The sequence below is a fragment of the Dermochelys coriacea genome, chromosome 16 (assembly GCF_009764565.3).
Source record: "Dermochelys coriacea isolate rDerCor1 chromosome 16, rDerCor1.pri.v4, whole genome shotgun sequence".
Lineage (NCBI taxonomy): Eukaryota > Metazoa > Chordata > Testudines > Dermochelyidae > Dermochelys > Dermochelys coriacea.
Window position 1 is genome coordinate 15,761,433 of NC_050083.1, and position 25,425 is coordinate 15,786,857.

A 25,425-nucleotide genomic window follows, 5' to 3' on the forward strand; every position below is an offset into this window, starting at 1 on the left:
GCCGTGAAAAAAGCTAATGCGGTCTTGGGATGCATCAGGTGAGATATTTCCAGTAGAGATAAGGAGGTGTTAGTACTGTTATACAAGGCACTGGTGAGACCTCATCTGGAATACTGTGTGCAGTTCTGATCTCCCATGTTTAAGAAGGATGAATTCAAACTGGAGCAGGTACAGAGAAGGGCTGCTAGGATGATCCAACGAATGGAAAATCTGTCTTATGACAGGAGACTCAAGGAGCTTGGCTTGTTTAGCCTAACCAAAAGAAGATTGAGGGGAGATATGATTGCTCTCTATAAATATATCAGAGGGATAAATACAGGAGAGGGAGAGGAATTATTTAAATAATACTGGCTCAGTACCAATGTGGACACAAGAACAAATGGATATAAACTGGCCATCAGGAAGTTTAGACTTGAAATTAGACAAGGTTTCTAACCATCAGAGGAGTGAAGTTCTGGAATAGCCTTCCAAGGGAAGCAGTGGGGGCAAAAGACCTACCTGGCTTCAAGATTAAACTCGATAAGTTTATGGAGGAGATGTTATGATGGGATACCATGATTTTGGCAATTAATTGATCTTTAACTATTCATGGTAAATAGGCCCAATAGCTTGTGATGGGATCCGAGTTACTACAGATAATTCTTTCCTGGGTATCTGGCTGGTGAACCCTGCCTACATGCTCAGGGTTCAGCTGATCGCCATATTTGGGGTCGGGAAGGAATTTTCCTCCAGGGCAGATTGGAAGACGCCTTGGGGGTTTTTCGCCTTCCTCTGTAGCATGGGGCATGGGTCACTTGCTGGAGGATTCTCTGCACCTTGAAGTCTTTAAACCATGATTTGAGGACTTCAATAGCTCAGACATAGTTGAGAGGTTTATTGCAGGAGTGGGTGGGTGAGATTCTGTGGCCTGTATTGTGCAAGAGGTCAGACTAGATGATCATAATGGTCCCTTCTGACCTTAATATCTATGAGTCTATGAGTAATCTACACTACCACTTATGTCGGCAAAACTTTCGTTGCTCAGGAGTGTGGAAAAAACCACCACCAACACCCCCGAGCAAAATAAGTTTTGCTGGCACAAGCAGTAGTGTGCACAGAGCTACGTCGGTGGGAGAGCTTCTCCCACCGACAGAGCTAACACCACTCATTGGAGGGTGGTTTCATTATGTCGACAGGAGAGCCTGGATGGATGGATGGACTAACCAGCCTTTGTGGAAAAGCCTGGCCAAAGAGTTCTACAGTGTTTTCCTAAACTGGCCAGTTTCTTGGGCAAGTTCCTGGAAGAAACAAGATATTTAAAGTTTTTAGCTTTTCTAAATCAAAGCTAAGGAGTACCCGTGGCACCTTAGAGACTAACAAATTTATTAGAGCATAAGCTTTCGTGAGCTACAGCTCAATGCATCCGATGAAGTGAGCTGTAGCTCACGAAAGCTTATGCTCTAATAAATTTGTTAGTCTCTAAGGTGCCACGGGTACTCCTTTTCTTTTTGCGAATACAGACTAACACAGCTGCTACTCTGAAATAAATCAAAGCTGTCATTTTTGCAGAGCATATAAATTACACCAAACATTAGGACATAGCTTATTGGTAATTTTCAAATTTATGCTTATTACAATGTTTTAAACATCTCCAATACTTTGAATGCTAATAGGTAAAAGTACCATAAATTTATTCATTACACTGTACACCTGCTTATTTCATGAATTGTTTAGAACTGTAAGAGAGTAATGTTTGACTGGTGAGGTTACTTCATTCCTGCTAAATAGAATTAGCCAGTAGTGATTTGGTACGACTGTCCAAATGGTACGACCATTAATGTACATTCAGTACAACAACAGCTTTAAGCATTCCATCTACAGCCTAATATCATTAAGCCAAGACTTCAGTCAGCATTCACCTTGCAAAGGGGTTAATGACAGAAAGACAATTATTGATTGCTTCAGGAGTCTGTAAAACTTGTTACTTTTATAAGAGGTCAAATAATAGCCAAGAAACAGTACCTGGAAGAATGAGTCATCTTAAAGGCCTTTATTAAACCTACTTTTATTACTACAGAAGGCTTTACCAGAGCATGCTCTAACTGCACTAATGTCACTGACAAAAGATTTTGTTTTTGTCTTGTTTTTTCTGCAAATGGAAGCCATTTAAAATTAGACAGGATAAAGCACTATAAAGCACTGCATTGGTCGTGTCCATCTCTAAATTGTAGAATTTTATAATTCATTCAAGCACAAACTCTCCCATGCTCACTTGAAAGCAAGAGCTTATGCAAAAGTAGGTATAATCACTGTAATGCAAAGATTTAGGACTCAAGTACTTCTGAATAAGATGCTCCCATTTTTACCATTCTCAGTTTACCAGTCCTTTATCCCTTCTTTCAACCACCAAGAAATGTACTGTGACACCAATTATGCTGCAATGAAAGCTAAGAAATTTCTCTCCAACCAAAATACCCTGACAATTGGTCATAAAATGATAATTCTGGTGTTCTGCAATCGCCACTCCCATATTTAAGAGCACTGACTTTCACCATAACTCTAGTCCCAACTGGACCAAGACACAAGACTACAACCAGAGAGAAAAAAATCAAGCCCCTGTCTCCCAGGAGACAGGACCCTGCACTACAAGTCAAGTCAGTTCTTTGTTTTCTATGAAAGAAGAATAATTTATGACACCTGTCCACAAACCTTGATAACTCTTGTAAAGGAATATATAATGAATAGGGCTGTTGATTAACTGCAGTTAACTCACGTGATTAACTCAAAAAAATTAATCATGATTCATCGCCCTTTTAATTGCAGTTAAACAATAGAATATCAATTGACATTTTAAAAATATTTTTGGATGTTTTTCTACATTTTCAAATATATTGATTTCAATTACAACACAATGCTAAGTGTACATTGCTCTCTGTATTATTTTTATTAAAATAGTATTTTTCAATTCAATACAATACTGTAATGCAATCTCTTTATTGTAAAAATGCAACTTACAAAAGCAGATTTTTAATTTTATTACATAACTGCACTCAGCAACAAAACAGTGCAAAACTTTAGCGCCTACAAGTCCACTCAGTCCTTTTTCTTGTTCAGCCAATCACTAAGACAAACAAGTTTGTTTACATTCACGGGAGCTAATGCTGCCAGCTTCTTTTTACAATGTCACCTGAAAGTGAGAATAGCCATTCGCATGGCACTTTTGTAGCTGGTATTGCAAGGTATTTATGTGCCAGATATGCCACACATTCGTATGCGCCTTCATGCTCTGGCCCCCATTCCAGAGAACATGCTTCCATGCTGATGACACTTGTTAAAAAAAATAATGTGTTAATTAAATTTGTGATTGAATTCCTTGGGGGAAAACAGTACATCTTCTGCTCTGTTTTACCTGCTTTATGCCATATATTTCATGTTATAGCAGTCTCGGATGATGACCCAGCATGTTGTTCATTTTAAGAACACTTTCACTGCAGATTTGACAAAATGCAAAGAGGTACCAATGTGAGATTTCTAAACATGACAACTGCACTCGACCCAAGTTTAAGAATCTGAAGGGCCTTCCAAAATCTCAGAGGGATGAGATGTGGAGCATGCTTTTAGAAGTCTTAAAAGAGAAACACTCCAATGCAGAAACTACAGAACCCAAACCACCAAAAAAGAAATCAACCTTCTACTGGTTGATTGATGTTGAAAGTGAACATGTGTCGCTCTGCACGGTTATCAAACAGAACCCCTTATTAGCATGGACGCATGTTCTCTAGAATGGTGGTTGAAGCATGAAGGGACATATCAATCTTTAACACATCTGGCACATAAATATCTTATGACACTAGCTACAACAGTGCCATGTGAACACTTGTTCTCACTTTCAGGTGACATTGTAAACAAGAAGTGGACAGCATTATCTCCTGCAAATATAATCAAACTTGTTTGAGTGACTGACTGAAGAAGTAGGACTGAGTGGACTTGTAGGCTCTAAAATTTTACATTTTTTGTACATAATTCTACATTTGTAAGTTCAACTTTCACGATAAAGAGATTGCACTATAGTACTTCTATGAGATGAACTGAAAAATACAATTTTTATAGTGCAAATATCTGTAATCAAAAATAAATATAAAGTGAGCACTGTACACTTTGTATTCTGTGCTGTAATTGAAATAGATATATTTGAAAATGTAGAAAACATCCAAAAATATTTAAATAAATGGCACTCTATTCTTGTTTAATCACGCGACAGCCCTAATAATGAACTGTGTTAGATAAACGTACATTAAATAATGTTAGAGAAGTATATATCACATATTTAACAGTGTTAAGAAAATGTAAAATGAAACTTTTCTGCTTTCTGTATGTAAGTGTCTCGCTCACACAGCTTTTAAATCTTTGCTAAAACAATTTCAAAAGGTTGTAAAAATCAGAAAGTTGGTTTGCATCTTATCTACAGTAGATTCTTGGTCTGTGTAGGTAACAGGGCAAAGCAAACCACACAATGTGTGATTTATTAGCCACATGCAGAGCTCCCTAGTAAAACAGACTAGGGAGGAGGGATTCTGACTGACCAGAACTAGCCAACCAGCAACTACAAAAACCACAAGAAGCAGATAAGAATAAGACAATTGTAAAAAATAATGAAATACATGAAAGCAACGGAAAGACAGCTGGACTGAATTAGGAGGATCATAATTGTTATAAAAAGATAGATAAGAAGGTACCAGATAGAGTTTTAGCAGGATAAGGTAGAAAGGATATGTGTTTAACAAAGTGAGAGGTGGAGCAATGCAGGACCTTCACCAGACTGGACCAACATGAATCTGATGATTACAAAAAACAGCCAACCTCCACCCGAGGACTGGGTAACTGATCATTACACTATCCTGCTCCATCTGCTTTATTTAAGCTTCACGCTCAATCAAAGTGGTAATATATTTTCCTAAAATGTCTTATTAAAGCTTTAAACTAATTTAAGTTTAGTAACTGGCATAGTAACCTGTGCTTTTCACCAAACACACAAGATTGCAAGGTTCCAAAATTTGTAAAATCCAGACTTCATGTGTCCCTTACCGCTGGACTACCAATTTATCCATCCCTTGAGCAGGCTCCAGCCCCAGAGGGTCACAGGGTCCACCTGCTAAAATGGAAGACTGTAGCGGGCGGACACTGGGAAGGAATACCCTGAAACATTTCAAGAATGGGAGGGAAAGAGCATACTGTGGAAAGGAAGAGTTTGGTCCCGAGGGCCCCTACGTGGCTCTCTTTCTTGTGCCTGCTCCGAAACAGTAGCTCCCTGCCACCACCACACTTCAGGAGAGAAGCTGGGTAGCTGCTCCATGGTCAACAGTTGGGGTTGCGAGAGCAGGCTCCAGTGGCTGGACAGGAAGCTTCCCAGGCTCTTCAATGTTTTGCTTCAACCTATGCTCCAAGCCACCATTTGCATGGTCATGGGGCTGGTGCCTGCGGCAGGCCTAGGAGATTTTGAGGCTGAGGTACTGCCACTGACTGCTTTCTAGGCATTTTCCTGCTTGGGATACTGAAGAGGCTCTTGGGTTTCCACAAAACAGGCACAGATCTCCATCCAGGCACTCCATCAGTGGTGAGATGCAGGAGTGGCAGTTTGTAGTTTCCCCTCTCTTAGACTTCTCTGCCATACTGCACTCCATGTGTGTGAACAGGGACACAGAATCCAAGTGACTATGGGGAGAAAGGAAATCCTCTGTTGATAAAGAGCCAGGGGATTTTCCCCCCCTCTCCCTCCTCCCACCCCCGGTTCCCCCCACCCCATCAGCAAGGAGGGGCTGGTCTGCCTGCCTGCAGCTGAAGAGAGGCAAAAAACTGTCAGTTTCTCAGAGGTAGAGCCGTACCACCCCTGCCACTGACTGACAAGTTTGACCTGCCTGCAAGGTCAACAGAACAGAGACTCCAATGTCATGGATTTGTGGACCTGATTACAAATAATAAATATCTTACAAAGTTTGTTTTTTTGAGATAAAGATCTTGTCTATTTATTTGAAACTGGTGTCTTGTCCAAAGGGGTGTGTGTCCTGTTTGAGAAGACACTCTTGTTGATTTGTTTTTGACCAAATAGTTCCTAGATTTACAAGCTACCATGCATAGTACATTTACAACTTGCAATTAAAATTCCTATCGAATATTCTATTCATAGCATGAATCATAACAAACAACACTTGTATTATTCTCTTTTACGCATGTTTTGAAATGTGTGTATGTAATAAAGCAGCATTCCAGTGTCTGTGTAAACATGCTTGGCAATAATAAATACGGTTTTATGGGTAAGGAGGTGTCATCCTCTGACACTTTTGGAGCTTGTCACTGGTTGACAGCAAGCAGAGATTTTTGGAGGAATTTCCTTAATTAGCTTGAACATATTGTTTAATTAAGTAAGTAACCAAAAACATAAGCATGGGAGCTATCATAATCTCCAAGTTTTGTATGCATGAAAGTAAGTATCTCTTAAAATTCAGTAAAGATGCAGGCAAGTTTGTAATAACTTAAGATTATACAAATAAAATACTTTTATTAATAGCCATATTTGCAGCAACATTGAGCTTTACCCCTTACGTATTAATTCCACTAATGGGAACCACACATGGCGAGGTTAAGTGACTTGCCCACGGTGACACAGTGAGTCAATGACAGTGCTAGGAACAACAGCAGCAGGAGCAGAACCCAGGAATTCTGTTTCAAACTCTTCACGTAACCCCCACATAATAATGTCTTTCAGTTATACTTTGTCACATTTATCACCTTCTATAAATGTTTGTCTTCATTTTTTTACAGCCCCAATGTGGTATGTGGAAGAGCAAGATGCCATACAAATCACACACTTCTGTAAAAATGCATGACTCAATTTAATTCAAATTTTATTATTAACACAAATTAAGTTAAGGAACTTTAACCAGCTGTATGCAATGATTACACAATGTAAATTAAAATGGAGGTAGAAAGGAGGAGTGGTCTCACTGGCTTATCTACAGCATATTCAACCACCCAAAAATGAACTGTTAATACAGCTCTTGTAAAGGAATAAGAGAAGAGAGGAATAAAATTTGGAGGGGATGGAGAAGAGGAGTGTTTTGGTGAGCACAGTAATATCGATCATATTCACCCTGAGATGTGCTAACAGCTAGGATATTAATACTTAGAGACATATGAAACAACACTCAGCTGTTGGGGTTTATGATGCACTTCTCATAATTAAGAAAAGTGTGAGTTATACTGCTTCTGGCATTATTTTAATCATAGCCCTGAAAAATACTACAGCATTAGAGAAGGCAAAAGGCACAATAGAATACCACGCACACAAGCACAGTACAATATATTTGTGGGCTGTATCAGATTTTATAAAGCCTTCTAACAACTTGAAATAAGGAGTGCATCTTCTAGCTACACATATGAAGTATTATTCTCGCCAACAGCACCCTAATGCAAATGATTAAAATAATTCCTGCTGGGAAAGAAAATGTAAAATCAAACAAATTACATTTTTTTTTAAAAAACCTAGAATTATAAAAGCAGACATGGACCAAGGATTCCTAGTTAATTCTCTTGCATCTTCAAAATGAAAGAACTGCTCATCTTCACCACACTTATACAAGTAGAGTGAATCAATACTTCATTTACCAAGAAAAGCCTATGCATATCCTGTGATCTGTACAAGGGATTAAATTTGGCACAGCACTGCTACTCTGTGGTAAAATCCCACTAGTCCCCTGCTATCCATAGCACCTTTACAGCGATGCCAGCAGGAGCAGAGTAAAAATTATAATTTTTTTCTGCTCCTGTGGCCAGCATTGTAAGGTCACCAGCTCAAGCGTGATCCTCCGATGTTGGCAAGGAAGGATTTACAGTAACATTGAGGGAGAGAAAGAACAATGGAGGAGGGGAGGGAGACCAAAACTGAAGGACAGACAGGTGGCAGCAGTGCATCCAGCTAACGTCATGTCTACGCTCCTGGTGCTACAGCAGCACAGCTACAGGGCTGTAACTATGCCCCCAAAGTACCATAGTGTAGGCACTTCCTGCAGCTATGGAAGGGATTTTTCCATCGCTATAGGCAATCCTTTTCACTGAGCAGTAGCTAGGTCCAGGGAAGCATTCTTCTTTTGACACAGCATTCTTCTTTTGACCTACCAGAAGTTAGGTTAGAATAGCTACAGTGCTCAGTGCATAGCTATGTCAATCTAAATTTTAAGTGCAGGCAAGGCCTAAGTATTGTTCCTTAGACCAGCAAGGATGAGGTGTGCTAGGAAGGTAGCATGGCCCTTAGGAGACCCTCATTACTCCATAGCAACTTCTTTTTTCTGGGGTTTAGGAGCTTAATAAGAATCCATGTAAAGCTCTCTTCTGCCAAAGCGAGCTTCACTAAGATGTATACCTTTTTTGTTTTAATTGGGGAAATGGGGGAGTTGGAATTTGAAGAAATCACGTCACACATGCATACATCCTCCACCTCAAAAAGGTTGGGCTAGTACTCAAACAAAAGGATGGGGAAGCAGCAAAGGGGAGAAGAGGGAAGACAATCATACAAAACTCTAAAATCAACAGAGGGGAAGAAAGGGGAAAACAGAAAGGAAAAATGTTGAATTAAAAGAGAAGAAAAGTGAGGAGGTTCATTTAGGGGCAAGGGAAAAGGGGATAAAGATTATGGTCTTCTAGTTTCTTTTGATTCCTAGTTTTGTTACTGCAGTTAGTCCTGCTAAGGGCTCAATTCTGCACCACTGGAGTAAGCTGGAGTTTTGTTGGTGATACAAAGATACAGAAAATAACTTCCAACTACAACCACTTCCTTTTTAAAATTCTTCTTAAAGTTTAAAGAGAATCTTCCACTTTCACAGACAGAAGTGGAAACGTAGCTGACAGAGAACAACAACATAGGAACTGCCACACTGGATCAGACCAACAGTGCCAACTCTAATCCAGTATTCTTTCTCCAACAGTGGCTGACGCCAGAAGCTTCAGAGAAAGGTGCAAGAAAGCCCACAATGAATAGCCAGACTATAGGGGAGATTTCTTCCTACTCTGAAGTAGCTGGGGGTGTCTAATTCTCCTTAAGCACGAGGGTTTACATTCCTTATAAATTTTAATTCTATCTAATGTAATGGTGAATGTTATCCATGTAAGTGGATGATGTGTAAAAATGGCACTTTACACAAACGCAAGAAATTCAGACTCATTTTCAAATTAAACATTTAACACTAATGTTATTATAAATATTGTACTAAAGTTTTTTGATAAATGCTAGAATTTTAAATTTCTAAACCAGCGTTGCTGCTGTAACATTCTCTCTCTCTCTCTCTCTCATGCACACATCTGTTGAACAAATACTATGGATCTTCTGTAAAGGATCAACACGGTGCTTATCTGAGAGACTCCTTTATGTTTAAAGGGTAATTTGTGAATAAATTACCCTCTTGGGTTGATAGCAGGATAGTTAGATTAAATAAATTAATCAAAGAATAAGTTGTACCGGCAAGCACCAGAGACTCACCGTTTTTCTTAAGGCCATCCTGCAGTCAGCCCTGAGAAAGCATCTTAGAGAACACAAAATATGAGCTGGCAGGTTCCTGTGTGCAGAGGAAAAGCACAGTGGTGCACACATTACAAAAGCATGATCTCTGTGGGACATCAAGGTATCTACTGAACTGCAACAATAGACTATATAATCCAGAATACATTAACCTCACTTTAAGTGGATATGAGAACCTTAATGTTAAAAAACAGACCACCAGGAAGGCCAGGCAGTTCTGAGTTATGGCTGCTATTAACTTATCCTCATTGTGCCTAAACATTATACCATAGGTGGTCCCTCTGCAGCAGACATTCCCAGAATAACTGGTTAATGAGACCTGGACTAGGTGATTCCTGTTTTGTGAAACAAAATATTTATACCTAGTCACATATTTAGCTCATACAGATTAAACAAATTGTCCTGTGATATTAACCAGTACTGTGAACCCCATTGTTCTGCAATGCTCAGAGACAAAAGAAGCTCATTTAAGAAGTTTCTTGGTTTTTAAGTAGTCTCCTTCTGGGAATTTTCATGACAATGCACTATCCTGTTGAGCAAGAGCCTGAAGGAATACTTCTGTGCACTTTTCAGCAGTAGCCACCATGTATCTCAACGTTCATGTGACGTTAGGAATTTCTTTCCCTTTAAATTTGTTTCCTTTTGTTTTAAATGATTTACCAGATGTCAGAGAATGATATTTTGTAGTTATATATACACTCGCAAGCCGATTATCTCCAAGCGCTTTAGAGAGATGAATTAAGCCTCAGTGCCAGTGAAGTAGGTAGATGACAGGATCCCAAAGAGATTAAGTGATTTGCTCAAGATCACACAGCAATTCAGAAGCAGAGTCAGGAGCTGAACATGGGAGACCTGACTTCCAATCTCCTGTATCAACCTCTAAAAAATGATCCTTCACCGAACATAGATGGGCATAACTAATGTAGTCCTACTCTTCCTACTTGTCTCTTTCTTCCCCAATTGCTGCTCTAGCAGGTGTTTTTCTAGGAAGAGTAAATACTGCACTATACTCGGCAATTTCCAGCCCCCATGTCCCTTCCCCCCCCCGGTTGAATGATCATCGTGGTAATTTTTCAAATAATTTTCTCATTTTTATAAAAATCCCTTATAGTCTTGGTGACCCTTTAGCAAATTATTTTTCCTCCTCCAGTGACATTTTTGTTATTGACAATTACTGGCATAAGCACATTTTATCTGATGATCTTCCCTCCATGTTACCCACTAACACTGAAATCACCGAGAGAATTTATGTTCCACCTGAATTTTGCCACCCCTCTGCTGGTCACTGAGACAAATCTAGGAATAATGGCACTAACTATCTCCCAGCTAGAGCACAAAGGAACAATTAATACCTATGGCAATTAGATGGGATGAGGTAATCATCTCTTCCCTAAACCTTTCAAAGTCAGAATATTCAGAAAATGGAATTCAGAAGACTAAAAGCATTTCACCAAAACATTTGCCTAAAATTGTAAAGAACTAGAAACCTATAAGGGCATTTTTCAAGCTGCCAGACAAATGAACAAGATTAGTGACTAACTGGATAATATTTGCACTTTACACATATTTAGACTCAAAACTCTACCAGGAAGTTGGCTAAGTATTGTGTATCATTTTACACTTGAGAAAGCTGAGGCACAGAGATTTTGGTGACATGTCCAAGGTTACAAGGAAAATTAGTAAGCAAGGCAGGAATGGAATCCCAGGACCCAAACTCCTAGTCTATATCTTAACCATAAGATCATACCAACGGAAGTGTTTAAGCTCTACTGGTATTATTGTCAACTGCTCCTCCATTGACTGGAGTACCAACTCCAAGGTCTGATCATTTAAAAATCTTTCCCCTAAATAGGAACTTTTCTAGACCACCATCCAGCTCATCAAGTATGTCAAGAGCCAAAAATCTACTAACAACATTACCATTTGTATCCTGAACAGCAAAGATAGCTCTTCAAGAGTAACCTTCAAAAGCACTGGGCCTCAGCAATTAGTTCCCAGGCAGTCAAGCTATCATAATAAAGTGTTCTCAATATGCCAGGCACATGTATCACCCAGCTGATGTTACAATAGGTTTAAAAGGAAAACATTTCCCCTTTGGATAAATGAAATATCTATAGAAAAAGCTGGATCCCCATTAACAGCATGTCAAAATATTACAACCCTGCATTTTTATAGGATGAAGTCCCTAGAGTACATCATCTTGGCTATATGCCAGTTTCCAAAGAACTGCCAACATAATAATTCAGTTACATTGCCCATACCACTGTAAAACTGCATTAAATTCAAAATGTTTGAGCGCATCCAGCAATTAAAATTAATGTTCCTTGGAATGAGTGTTTCACTTTACAATCAAGAAGAAAAAAAATTACCTCAACAGTGTTTCTCTAGTATTATGGTTAACATTTAATGGCATTTTATTGCCGTTAAGCTCAATATTTGTGTCTAATCGATACTAAGCTACCAAGGACAGCCTAACAAGTCTGGAATATCTCTATGAGGCTCTATTGATTTCCTTTTTCAGGTGTGCAACTAACACAATCTACACAAATAATTTAGAAGGAAACAAGGTAATTTAATAAAACAGAAAAGGAACATGTAGTTTCTCTTTTCTCAAGTGACTAAATCATTTTAACTCATTAATGGTAATTAACACTAAAGTTAGATATTTAAATATCTGTAAAATACTATGGATAAAATAATGTAAGCATTTTAGAAAGAAAATCATCTATCAAGTAAATATTAAACCTACAACATGTCATTAGTTTCTCAAGTCCAACACGCAGATTAACAGTAATATTTTCTATCTTGGTTCAATTTAACTTCACATTCTGTATTAGAGAATCTGGTGTTTTAAAATGAATTCCTAATAATTTGCACTTGCACACCACCCCTTATTTAAGGATCTTATAATGCTTTACACATATCAATTACATCTCAAGGTCTAGTAGCTATAATCTTTATACAGATGATTAAACTGACAAATTAAGTAATCTGCCTTAAATTATACAGCCAGTCAGTGTCAGATTTCAGAACTCTGATTTCAAATCACTTGCTCTAACTACTACATAATATTGACTCCCCAAGTATACCATTAACAGAATTTTCTAATGCAACCTTCATTCTGTTCTAACTACCACCATCACCACCCACACTTGTACATGTCACAAGAATGAAAATTTGGAAGCATCACTTTAGGCATAATAAAAAATGTATCATGTAACCACTGTAGAATAGTATAGTGCTTTATTTCTGTGTTTTAATTCAAAGTGAAATATGTAATTATTCTCTTGAATACATGCTATGTTTCATTCAAAAGTTTCACACCACACACTTTATACAACATCCACTGAAAGTCTGAAAATTCAACTTCTTTCCCTGCTGAAAGTGCTTATAAGACTTTGTTCTGGTTTGTGCATTAGGAATTTTGTTACTAGCAAGATTAATTTTAACAACTCCAGGAATAATGTTTAAGTCTGCTGCTATAGAGCAGCCATACAACTTTAAGACCATGAGGAATAGGGGTTGATGGGGGTTAGTTAGACATAGTGCCTCTCCACACTCCCTTCAAAGCAGCAAAAATTCTCTACCAGATGATTAATTTTAAAAAGGTCAAACCTGGGGCATTAAGTACTTGAAAATGACCCTTTAATATAAGAAGCATTTTTCCTATGTAAGTGTTCACCTAGCTCCATTGACACACAGTATGCAACACATTTACTGTTCCAATGCAATCAATGGATATACCTTAACAGGCACTGCCTCAGGCATGCACAGGGCTAAGGTACACAAATGACACCCCAAGGGCAAGGAGGATGGATGAATATACAGAACAAGCAATAACCTCACAGAAGCAGCGGATGAAGGATCAAAGGTACATCTGACTCAAAGAATGAGGTGGAGCTGAAGTGTTCAAAGATGATAAATTTAGTCCAAATTCAAACATTGCTACAACTGGCATGACAGCTATTATATTACAAGCTTTAATAGATTAAAAATTAAATTAGCCTAGATGTCATGTATCCAGTATAATTGTGTATACTTTATAAAACAGACTTAAATTAGACAGTCATCTACTTTTTTTCCACAAGACCACTCCATCATTCAGCGCACAGAATGGACAGCACACAAGGCATGGTTGATTAGTGAATGAAGTGGTTATCCATAGGTCCATGGCCTCGTTTGCAGCAGAAAGTTAAATATGTTCAACAGAAAGATGGGGCATACAGGTTTTGCGGTTAAGGCACTGGACTGAGATCCAGGAGAAGAGAGTTCTATCACTGGTTCTGTCACAGATGTGATGTTAGATTAGTCATTTAAAACAAAATTTGCAGAGGTAGTCACTGATTGTTCATTTTTTGGGAGTTCTACCTGAGACACCTACCTAGAGTCTAATTTTCAAGACTGCTGAGCACTCAATTCTAATTGAGGTCAATAGGAGTTGCAGATGCCCTACACCTCTGAAATCTCAGGCTACCAGCATCTTGGGCACCCAAAGTCAGTAGGCACTTTTGTAAATTTTGGCCTAAATCTCAATATGCTTCAGTTCCCTACTTGTAAAATTGGGATAACAATACTTCCCTTCTTCACAGGGAAGTTGTAAAGATGAATTCATTAACATTTGAGAGCACAACCGAAAAAGCTATGAAAATATTCCATACTCAGTGCAACATTTAGTAAATAAATATGAGAGTATAGAATGAATGATAAATATAAGTATTAAATGCCTCAGTCTCTGGGCACCCCTCAACCTATGCACTGAATCAGGCAGTATAAAAATAGCATATGATCATATAATTAAAAGCTAATATAATGCTTACAAACAAGGAGTCAGAGTTAAGGCTGCACAGGCAACCTTTATTCTGGCATTTCCTAACTTTTGAACACTTGGCTTTGCCATCTTAATGTAATTTTAATATAATTTTTGTATGAAACATATATGGAAATAAAATGTCTGTATTAGTCAGTATTTTAGTCTCACTTAAGTGACTTTTAACCAGTTCCTCAAGTGTAGAATTATAATTGTGGTACTATCTTCCCATAAGATTTTTTCTGTGAATTCTGATGTAATGCAGGGATGCACACTAGAAAATAATAAAAAGTATTATTCTGCAAGTGAAGTGCTGAGTGGTCTAAATAATATCAGACCACACATGCACAGGCCATGATCCGTTTGGCAGAGCAAAGTACAAAAATGCAATTGTCCATATGTACATGATTATTGAAACAGAAAACAATTTCTAATCATTAGGCAGAGCTCAATGAGTGTTAAAAAAAAAAAAAAAAAAAAGATAACTGCTGGTTCCAAAGAGCACCATAACTTACCAACATCCAATCAGCGTTTCACCTACAAGAAGATAGCTAGTTCTTTTCTTGTTATCCAATATATATCTTCAGCATTAAATCAGAATGTACAGGAAGGTCAATTTGGGAAATGGTTCTTCAATTATAATTAAAAACTTAGCTTCCATTCTTAAAGAAATTGTTTAAAAAAAAAAAAAACACACCACACATCACTCCATATATTAGACCCAAATACTGACTGTCTTTGCAGCACTTGGGCAAAGTGAGCTCTTTGCCCAAGTGCTGGGCAAGACCAGGACCAGGAATTAACTCAATTGAGCTATATGATTTCTGCATTAAAACAACAAGTCATTAGCCAAAGCAAACAAAAAGCCATCTAATTTCTCCCTTATAAATGATCAGTTTCAACTTTCAGTGTTTATACCAGCTAAAATCTGTACGCTCTGCTAGGCAACACCTGTAAAAGTAAAGTTCTTTTGCAGATTCATGTGTGTTTAATTAATATGTTTAACAAGCTGTTTTGTGTTCCTAAAGAACACAGCTGTCTCTATTACATATACAACTTTACCATCTGCAAAAACTACAATAAGTAAATATCAAAATAGCAGGTGTTAATAAAGAGCAGCCAAGATAACTCTTCTCTAGGGAAAGAATTAGTTCTTTCATTATAATCTTCTGTAGCCCTGGAGCAGGCAAACCTTAGCTGTTCAGATCTAGAAGGAACTGGTTTTGTGGTTCATGGGAACAAAGTAAGTTCTTGGGGTAAATCTCTGCAAAACCACAACTATGAAGTATAAACTAAATATGTAGCCCCAGGCCAAAGCCTTAAGACACTAATTACCATTTGAAATGTGGGTCTCCACATAATATTCATTAACCAGTTATACACATTCACACTTAATGGATAAAACGAAGCTAAAATTGTCAAGGGAATCCTTAATTTCCCATTTTAATATTTATATAAAGTGAGAATTTTCTGTTCAGCTCTATGAAATAAAACATTCCCATACACAAAGTATTGCAAAGGTATTCATTTAAAATGTCTTAAGATAGGGTATTTTCACTTCTTTTCTCCCAAAAAGTAACTCACTTATCCATGGTTTTAAAAGTTAAATGGGTATGTATGGCTCTATGCAATGGTAGAAGACTTTTACAATTGCTTTCCCTGTGCTTTATGGATGTCTTTTGGAATCCTACCCTAGCACTTCCCCCCACCCCCCGCACACACACACACACACACACACACACCCTGCCGCCCCGCTTTTCTTTATCTTCCACAAACAATCATTTGATTATTCATGTAATCAGTAATGCATGAACCATCAAAAGAGAAAGGGAGAGGGAAATGCCCTCATCTCAGCTCATCAAAAATACAAGCAAGCAAGCCACAAAGGGGTCACAAATTAAAAATTAAATGCAGACAGAAAAAGTGCATCCACACATTACCACTACTGAAACTTCCCTTCCAAACAGGGGACACATACAGTAGGGATCAGAGTAGCAGCCGTGTTAGTCTGTATTCGCAAAAAGAAAAGGAGTACTTGTGGCACCTTAGAGACGAACAAATTTATTAGAGCATAAGCTTGTGAGCTGTAGCTCACGAAAGCTTATGCTCTAATAAATTTGTTCGTCTCTAAGGTGCCACAAGTACTCCTTTTCTTTTTGCGAATACAGTAGGGAGAGGAGGTGGCCAAAGACATGTTTTAAAGTTATGCTAATTACATTTTATTCATAACACGTTTATCAATGAAGAAAAATTAAGCACCAGCATGCTTGAACGCCACTAGAATCTTTGCAGCTACAGGCAAAGCCATTGGATGGCTAAAGCTGTCACACGGGTGACAGATCTGTCGTTAGCAACTAAGGTAATCTATATACCAGTGCCAAGTGCTGCAAAGACAGCAGGGGATGACTGCAGATTACAAGCAACTCAGGAAAGGAAGCTAGTAATGGGTAGAGATTCATCAAACAGACAATAACTAGTTAAATGCAAAAAAAAAAAATTTTTATTTATTATAGACTAGATCTGTACAATATGTTTCCACTAAAAAAAATCCCCCCTCCCAAAAGACAAAGCATCTATTAGCACTAAATTCCACCTAATTTATAAAATGTTAACACACATTTGCACTCTGAAAAACTATTCCAAGAATGATAGTGTGGGGCTCTGTGGGTCTTAGTAAGACTAGATCAATTTGCTCAGTTTACAAATGAAAAATCACCTTCCAAATTCATACTGGAATCTCAGCTCTCGTCCCCTAATGCCCCTACTCTATTTGCGCTACATTGATGACATCTTCATCATCTGGACCCATGGAAAAGAAGCTCTTGAGGAATTCCACCATGATTTCAACAATTTCCATCCCACCATCAACCTCAGCCTGGACCAGTCCACACAAGAGATCCACTTCCTGGACACTACGGTGCTAATAAGCGATGGTCACATAAACACCACCCTATATCGGAAACCTACTGACCGCTATTCCTACCTACATGCCTCTAGCTTTCATCCAGATCATACCACTCGATCCATTGTCTACAACCAAGCGCTACGATATAACCGCATTTGCTCCAACCCCTCAGACAGAGACAAACACCTACAAGATCTCTATCATGCATTCCTACAACTACAATACCCACCTGCTGAAGTGAAGAAACAGATTGACAGAGCCAGAAGAGTACCCAGAAGTCACCTACTACAGGACAGGCCCAACAAAGAAAACAACAGAACGCCACTAGCCATCACCTTCAGCCCCCAACTAAAACCTCTCCAAAGCATCATCAAGGAGCTACAACCTATCCTGAAGGACGACCCATCACTCTCACAGATCTTGGGAGACGGGCTAGTCCTTGCTTACAGACAGCCCCCCAATATGAAGCAAATACTCACCAGCAATCACACACCACACAACAGAACCACTAACCCAGGAACCTATCCTTGCAACAAAGCCCGTTGCCAACTCTGTCCACATATCTATTCAGGGGATACCATCATAGGGCCTAATCACATCAGCCACACTATCAGAGGCTCGTTCACCTGCGCATCTACCAATGTGATATATGCCATCATGTGCCAGCAATGCCCCTCTGCCATGTACATTGGCCAAACTGGACAGTCTCTACGTAAAAGAATGAATGGACACAAATCAGACGTCAAGAATTATAACATTTAAAAACCAGTTGGAGAACACTTCAATCTCTCTGGTCACTCGATCACAGACCTAAGAGTGGCTATACTTCAACAAAAAAGCTTCAAAAACAGACTCCAACGAGAGACTGCTGAATTGGAATTAATTTGCAAACTGGATACAATTAACTTAGGCTTGAATAGAGACAGGGAATGGATGAGTCATTACACAAAGTAAAACTATTTCCCCATGGTATTTCTCCCTCCCACCCCACCCCCCACTGTTCCTCTGATATTCTTGTTAACTGCTGGAATTAGCCTACCTTGCTTGTCACCATGAAAGGTTTTCCCCTTTTCCCCCCCCTGCTGCTGGTGATGGTTTATCTTAAGTGATCACTCTCCTTACAGTGTGTATGATAAACCCATTGTTTCATGTTCTCTGTGTGTGTATATAAATCTCTCCTCTGCTTTTTCCACCAAATGCATCCGATGAAGTGAGCTGTAGCTCACGAAAGCTTATGAAGTGAGCTGTAGCTCACGAAAGCTTATGCTCTAATAAATTTGTTAGTCTCTAAGGTGCCACAAGTACTCCTTTTCTTTTTGCGAATACAGACTAACACGGCTGCTACTCTGAAATCTAATAAATTTGTTAGTCTCTAAGGTGCCACGGGTACTCCTTTTCTTTATACTGTAATCTGAAAGTCTTTCTTGGTCAGGCATCACCAGTAAGAAATCATCTACAGCTTGAACCTAGATCTGCTTACTTTACTGCCCAAAATAAATTTTTGCTAATTTTTTATTTCTGATACTGCTACAGAACCTATACAAGTGTGTAAGAGAGATAGATTCTGCTCTTTCTTGCACATCATCAGAATTATTAGCTAAGTTCCAGTTGCAGAATCTCTTACCAGTAATGAACATATGCCATACACAAATCCACCTCACACTCTCCCCTAGTTGTACTGGCTCTGGAGTGCTCAGAAGGGTACAAAGTAATTTTTGTTATTTAAAAAAAAACAAAACTTTGTAAAGTAAGCAGATATGTACAACAGGTTGGCAACATTTGATTGAAAAACCCACTGGAAGCACCCAAGCCTGGGGAGAAGGGTTGGGCTTGATTTTGTGTTTCATTTTGAATTTGTCAACAAAACAAAACACAGTAACAGGGTTTTATGTCTCTGACTATACCCAGGGAGCAGGTCTGCTAAGTAGGGAAGTCAAACTGCTGATAACTACTCTTTAAACAGAAAAAAATCAGTTGCGGGGGGGGGGGGGGGGGAAATCACACTTTAAATTAAAATAATACTGTGTTTTGCATCAGATTACACATTCTTCAGCACTATAGGTAAATTAAAATAGAAGATTGTATTGAATTAAAAATGAAAAGTCACAATATGATCAGCAGAGTATTCATTGTGGGGTTTATTTTGCTATTTAATTTAATTTATACAGTCCAGAAGAGGTAAATATACAACAGATTTTTATATTTACAATACAGAGGTACACACCAATAATTATCAGGGAGGTGTGAAGCAGGAGGTTTTAGCTGCAAGATGGGATAGTTTTAACATTTGGGAAGGCATGGTGGGAGGCAGGTGAGGCTTTTGGCAAAGGAAAAGAGATGCATCTCCAGTTTCTCTCTCGCAAATAGGTTTGGAAGGGACAAACTCCTAGTTCTCCATCTCAGCATCCTACTGCCTTCTGCCAAAGGCTAGTACTTCCTCCAAGGACAAATAAGGGCATTATTAGAAGGATATTTGTGCTAAAATGACCAACAGTTTGAATAGACAACACAACGTTGTTATTAAGTTTCTGAGTTACACTCCACCAAGAGAAACATGGATAGTTCTGCAGATGACCCTCATGAAGTGAAGAATCTGCCCACCAGCATGGAAGGGGTTAAAGAGGGCCTTTGGGCCCAGTTAGCCTTGCCCCATTGTACCTGCAGCCAGTACCAGGCTGGGGAGAGAAAAGGAGAGAACTTGGTTCAGTTCAGGGCTGACTGGCAGAGAGGCAGGAGCTAGCTGCCTCTCTACCTGAGAGGAAGGATAACTAACCTGCCAGCCAAGACAGGAAATAAGCACAGTCTCCCTGGCTGAAAGACTTCAGAGAGCTGGCCTAAGAGATAACTGGGTGATTAAAGCACAGAGACCTTGTGGGGTTCCAACTCCACCAAAGTTATGGCTGCCCTGCCCGGAGGAATCTGGGACTGCAGCAGGACACCACCCAAGGTCCACAAGGGGATGCTACTTAGAGAGAAGCCACCACAGCAACTTGGATTATAGGGGCCACTTCACAAACTGAAGGGACAGCAATAGGAAGCAGCCCAGGACAGTAGACTCCCCGTTGGGAGGTCCCCTGTTCAGGAGTTGACTCACACAGGGCGCTGGGCTGGGACCTGGGGGAGTGGGAGGGCCCGGGTCCCCCTGCCCCACTGATTTAAAGACTGAGCACCCTGACCAGAGAAGCAAGGGGCTGACAGTCAACAGTTCCAACCACTGGCCCTCCACACCCCGTTACAATGACGATACAACATCAGTTCACATTTGGAAGATTATCTTTTTAAAATTAAATTAAAGCTTAAATTCTGTTTCATAAGTTCTGAAGCCTCGATAATGTGAAATACACAGGGTTCTGCCTTTGTAGCAGACCAAACATTATATACCAACGCACACCAACTACCCACCCTATTATTTAAATTACTTCAGTGTACAAAAGATCTATTCATTAGCAATTTGATACACATCTTTTACCTTGTTTGACCATTTATAGGCCTGAAGTAGTTGACTGTAGAGAGGAGTTTTGTCCTGTACAGGATCTAGGCTCAACAATCCACTGTTATGGAGAGGATGGTTCTCAGATGGTTTGCCTACTAGATTGCTCAGACGTTCCAGTTCACTAGAAGTAGAAAAACAAACAAACACCTCTTATGTAAGAACTGCAGATAGTGTGGCATGAACAATCAAGTGTGCATGTAAGATACGGTCCTTACACATCTCACAATTAAAAAAAAATCAATTTAGACATAAAAATTTAAAAATGCTTGTCCAAAGCTCAAGGCAATTTGACAAGCATTTAATCACCAGTATTAACTGAAAAATCACAAATGACCCACCCCCAAACAACAATATTTCTCCCTCCCCAAAAACCTTGGTAAACACATGGGCTTTGTAACATGCCCTGAAGATTCAGAATATTTTGGAATATCATGAATATCATGGTTGGTAGAACTGCGGTTCTCAGCCAATGAAAGCAGCAGGCACACGTGGAGCTGGGTAGGGAGCCTGCCAGCCCCACCAACCCCGCCCCCTCCCCAGCAGGAGTCTTGGGCCACCTCCTCCAGCACCTGCTGTGCCCCCGGACCGCTCCCCGCCCAGAGCACTCACAGTACCCAGCCCAAATTTTAGTTACGGGTATATAGTAAAAGTCATTGACAGGCCATGGGCCATGAATTTTTGTTTACTGCCCGTGATCTCCCAATGACTTTTACTAAAAATACCCATGACAAAAATGTAGCCTTAACTATCATTCCCTCTGACTTACATGTCCCACACCATCTTAAGGCTCCATTCCTGCAAACATTTAGGCACATGATAGCTTTACTACTGAAAGCAGGCAAACTGAAATAAGTGGGATTACTCACAGTAGTAACATTAAACAGAAATTTCCTTTTTATGGCATTATCCAAAGTCCATTGACTTCAACAGGCTTTTGATCAGATCCTTGTTTCATTCAGTAATTTAAATACGCTATTATGTGTCTAAAGCACCTCTCTCACTTTTGGTTGTTCTATAAATAATTATATCTATCCAATTATGTAGCAAACGTCAGAAAAAATAATTAGATATTTATAAAAATGGTTGAGAATATCTTCTCTAGCTAAGATGAAAGACAGGAAAATATTTCAGGTAACTTATTCACAGACATTTTGCCATCAAATTTGGTTGGTTAATAAATAAAATAAAGTAACACAATTTTGGAACTAACCAAAGTGCAGTTTCTGTGTGTGTGCAAGGGGAAGAAGAAAAAATCAGCTAAGTATTGTCAAAATAGAAATTTAGCAAAGTAGTGGAGAAAGTCCTCCAATTTATCTGCACCTTTAATTTTCTTGTGTTTACAAGGAATCAAGTAGGAAGCTAGTTACTTTCACAGCCTCACTGTGATCATATTGGTTTAAGTGCAACACAGCAGCTCATATGGGGGCCAGTAAGTAATAAAATGTCACTTGTCTTGACTGAGTTCTTGGTTACCCTAGGTTTCAGAATTATATGATTTTCCCTAGTCTACAGAGAAATTACTGAATGTTTAGAGGTTTCAGAGTAGCAGCCGTGTTAGTCTGTATTCGCAAAAAGAAAAGGAGTACTTGTGGCACCTTAGAGACTAACAAATTTATTAGAGCATAAGCTTTCGTGAGCTACAGCTCACTTCATCGGATGCATTTGGTGGAAAAAACAGAGGAGAGATTTATATACACACACACACAGAGAACATGAAACAATGGGTTTATCATACACACTGTAAGGAGAGTGATCACTTAAGATAAGCCATCACCAACAGCAGGGGGGGAAGGAGGAAAACCTTTCATGGTGACAAGCAGGTAGGCTAATTCCAGCAGTTAACAAGAATATCAGAGGAACAGTGGGGGGTGGGGTGGGAGGGAGAAATACCATGGGGAAATAGTTTTACTTTGTGTAATGACTCATCCATTCCCAGTCTCTATTCAAGCCTAAGTTAATTGTATCCAGTTTGCAAATTAATTCCAATTCAGCAGTCTCTCGTTGGAGTCTGTTTTTGAAGCTTTTTTGTTGAAGTATAGCCACTCTTAGGTCTGTGATCAAGTGACCAGAGAGATTGAAGTGTTCTCCAACTGGTTTTTGAATGTTATAATTCTTGACGTCTGATAGAGCCAGTGAAATGATTATTGATAACTTTTACAGCACTACACTTTACAAAACAAATAAAGACAAAACAGCTTACAGTCTGAGCCCTTAATCTTGCAAAAGGATCTGTTCAAGTAACTCTTTGCTAGCTTTCTTGTATTAATTATTATTATTATTATAACTAATCGATCCCTTTGCAGGATCAGGTCCTATGTTAAAATGAAAATAGCAGATGCCTTTCAAAGGCAAAAGCAGAACAAGCAGTCACTTAGATTAATGTATATTCGTTGAGAGTTACTTTTGTTGTTGGTATAAAAATATAAGATTTGGTGGGGAAAAATAATTTCAATGGCTTCCTATCCTACAAACAAAGTTTAGCATTATTGTTAAACTAGTTTCAGAGTGGTAGCCATGTTAGTCTGTATCAGCAAAAACAACAAGGAGTACTTGTGGCACCTTAGAGACTAACAAATTTATTTGGGCATAAGCTTTCGTGCTCTAAAACCCACTTTTAGCCCACGAAAGCTTATGCCCAAATAAATTTGTTAGTCTCTAAGGTACCACAAGTACTCCTCGTTGTTTTTGTTAAACTAGTGTATCCCACAAATTCCTCCTCTTTCACTTAGGTCAGTGGTTTTCTACCTTTTTTTCATTTGTGGAGTCCTAAACAACTTCAAATGGAGGTGCAGACCCTTTTGGAAATCTTAAGTGCTAGATGCTGTACAAACCGAACAAAAAGACAGTCCCTGTCCCAAAGAGTTGATAAACTAAGGCCCAGATCCTCAAAGATATTTAGGTGCCTAAGTCTCATTAACTCTAATGGAAGTTAGGTCAGTTAGGTGTTTAAACACCCCTGAGAACCTGGTCCTAAATATAAAACAAGAGACAAAAGATGGAAACAGACAGATGGGGAATACAAGGAAACAATGAGACCAAAATATCCCCTGCTGATGAACTGTTAGAAATCTACCCAAATAAGCCACACAACTGATAACTGGGCTCACCACCTCTCAGTTCTGACGCACCCTATCAAAACTCAACCTTCAGGATGAATTTGAAATGTGGCTTTTAAAAGAGATGCTGTTGACTTTAAAACCAAACACCATAGACAAACACCTATTAAAATGGAAAGAATTCTGAACATCCGAACTACTTCTATTTATGCTCTTGGTTCACTTTCCCATAGCGACAGGTTTCAGAGTAGCAGCCGTGTTGGTCTGTATTCGCAAAAAGAAAAGGAGTACTTGTGGCACCTTAGAGACTAACCAATTTATTAGAGCATAAGCTTTATGCATCCGATGAAGGGAGCTGTAGCTCACGAAAGCTTATGCTCTAATAAATTGGTTAGTCTCTAAGGTGCCACAAGTCCTCCTTTTCTTTTTCCCACAGTCCCAACCTAAAAAGGCAGCTTCTGTTCCGTCAGCCTGGCTCGTTTGCCCCCAAGTTTCACTCTGAGGTTCTTCGTGCTAAGACTTTTTTTTTTGGGGGGGGGGGGGCGCTAGGAATTTTATTTTATTTCAACCGCTGCAGGGGATGGATCCAGCCGCGGGGGCGGGGGGGGGGGGCCCTTCCAATCCTGGCTGCAGCCGCCCCAGCCCCGCGGCGAGCGCAGGGCGCCCCTTCTCCTCCCCCCCCCCGGCCGCCCGCTTCCCCTCCGCTCCCGCGGCCCCCTCAGCCGCCCCCGGCCCCGCACGCACCTCAAGTCGCGGCTGACCGAGTGCAGGCTCTCCTGGAAGCAGGAGACGAAGCTCTTCTCGCGGCCCTCCAGCGTCTCCTTGTTCCGCATCCCGTCCTTCAGGCAGTCAAACACCCGGCTCACGCTGGAGCGCAGCGCCTGGATGGCGGCGATGGCCTGGGAGAAGGCCTCCAGGTTCACCCCGGGGCTCAGCACCCCCTCCGCCATCGTGCGCCGCAGCCAGCCGAACAGGCCGCCCCAGCCCCGCCACCAGAAGCGCCGGGAACACCACGGGGCCGCGCCGGCCGCAGGGCAGCCTGGGAAATGGAGTCCCGGCGGGAGGGCGAGAGAAGTTTGTAGGGGAGTCGGTGAGGGGACAGAGGGGTCTGTGGGCGGAGGTGGGGGGCGGGGGGTATAGAGAGGTGGGGAGCAGGGAGTCGGTGAGGGGACAGAGGGGTCTGTGGGCGGAGGTGGGGGGCGGGGAGGGGAGGTAGAGAGGTGGGGAGCAGGGGGTCGGTGAGGGGACAGAGGTCTGTGGGCGGAGGTGGGGGGCGGGAGGTATAGAGAGGTGGGGAGCAGGGAGTCGGTGAGGGGACAGAGGGGTCTGTGGGCGGAGGTGGGGGGGCGGGGAGGGGAGGTAGAGAGGTGGGGAGCAGGGAGTCGGTGAGGGGACAGAGGGGTCTGTGGGCGGAGGTGGGGGGCGGGAGGAATAGAGAGGTGGGGAGCAGGGGGTCGGTGAGGGGACAGAGGGGTCTGTGGGCGGAGGTGGGGGCGGGAGGTATAGAGAGGTGGGGAGCAGGGGGTCGGTGAGGGGACAGAGGGGTCTGTGGGCGGAGGTGGGGGCGGGGGGTATAGAGAGGTGGGGAGCAGGGAGTCGGTGAGGGGACAGAGGGGT

The 25,425-nt window shown here is 40.5% G+C and overlaps 1 protein-coding gene across 2 annotated transcripts in view; it reads right to left on the reverse strand.

Moving 5' to 3' along the window:
• MED27 (mediator complex subunit 27) overlaps positions 1 to 24,887 on the reverse strand; it is a 184,254-nt gene extending 159,367 nt beyond the window's left edge. The window contains exons 1-2 of one of the 2 annotated variants that reach the window (XM_038374524.2): positions 24,553 to 24,887; positions 20,729 to 20,873 (exon numbers count right to left, since the gene is read on the reverse strand). In XM_038374524.2, the coding sequence (XP_038230452.1) occupies positions 20,729 to 20,873; positions 24,553 to 24,758 (351 nt within the window). In that variant the 5' untranslated portion in view covers positions 24,759 to 24,887. The remainder of the gene's footprint in view (positions 1 to 20,728; positions 20,874 to 24,552) is intronic. The other variant, XM_038374525.2, reaches the window with a different exon arrangement.
• Positions 24,888 to 25,425: the final 538 nt, after the last annotated feature.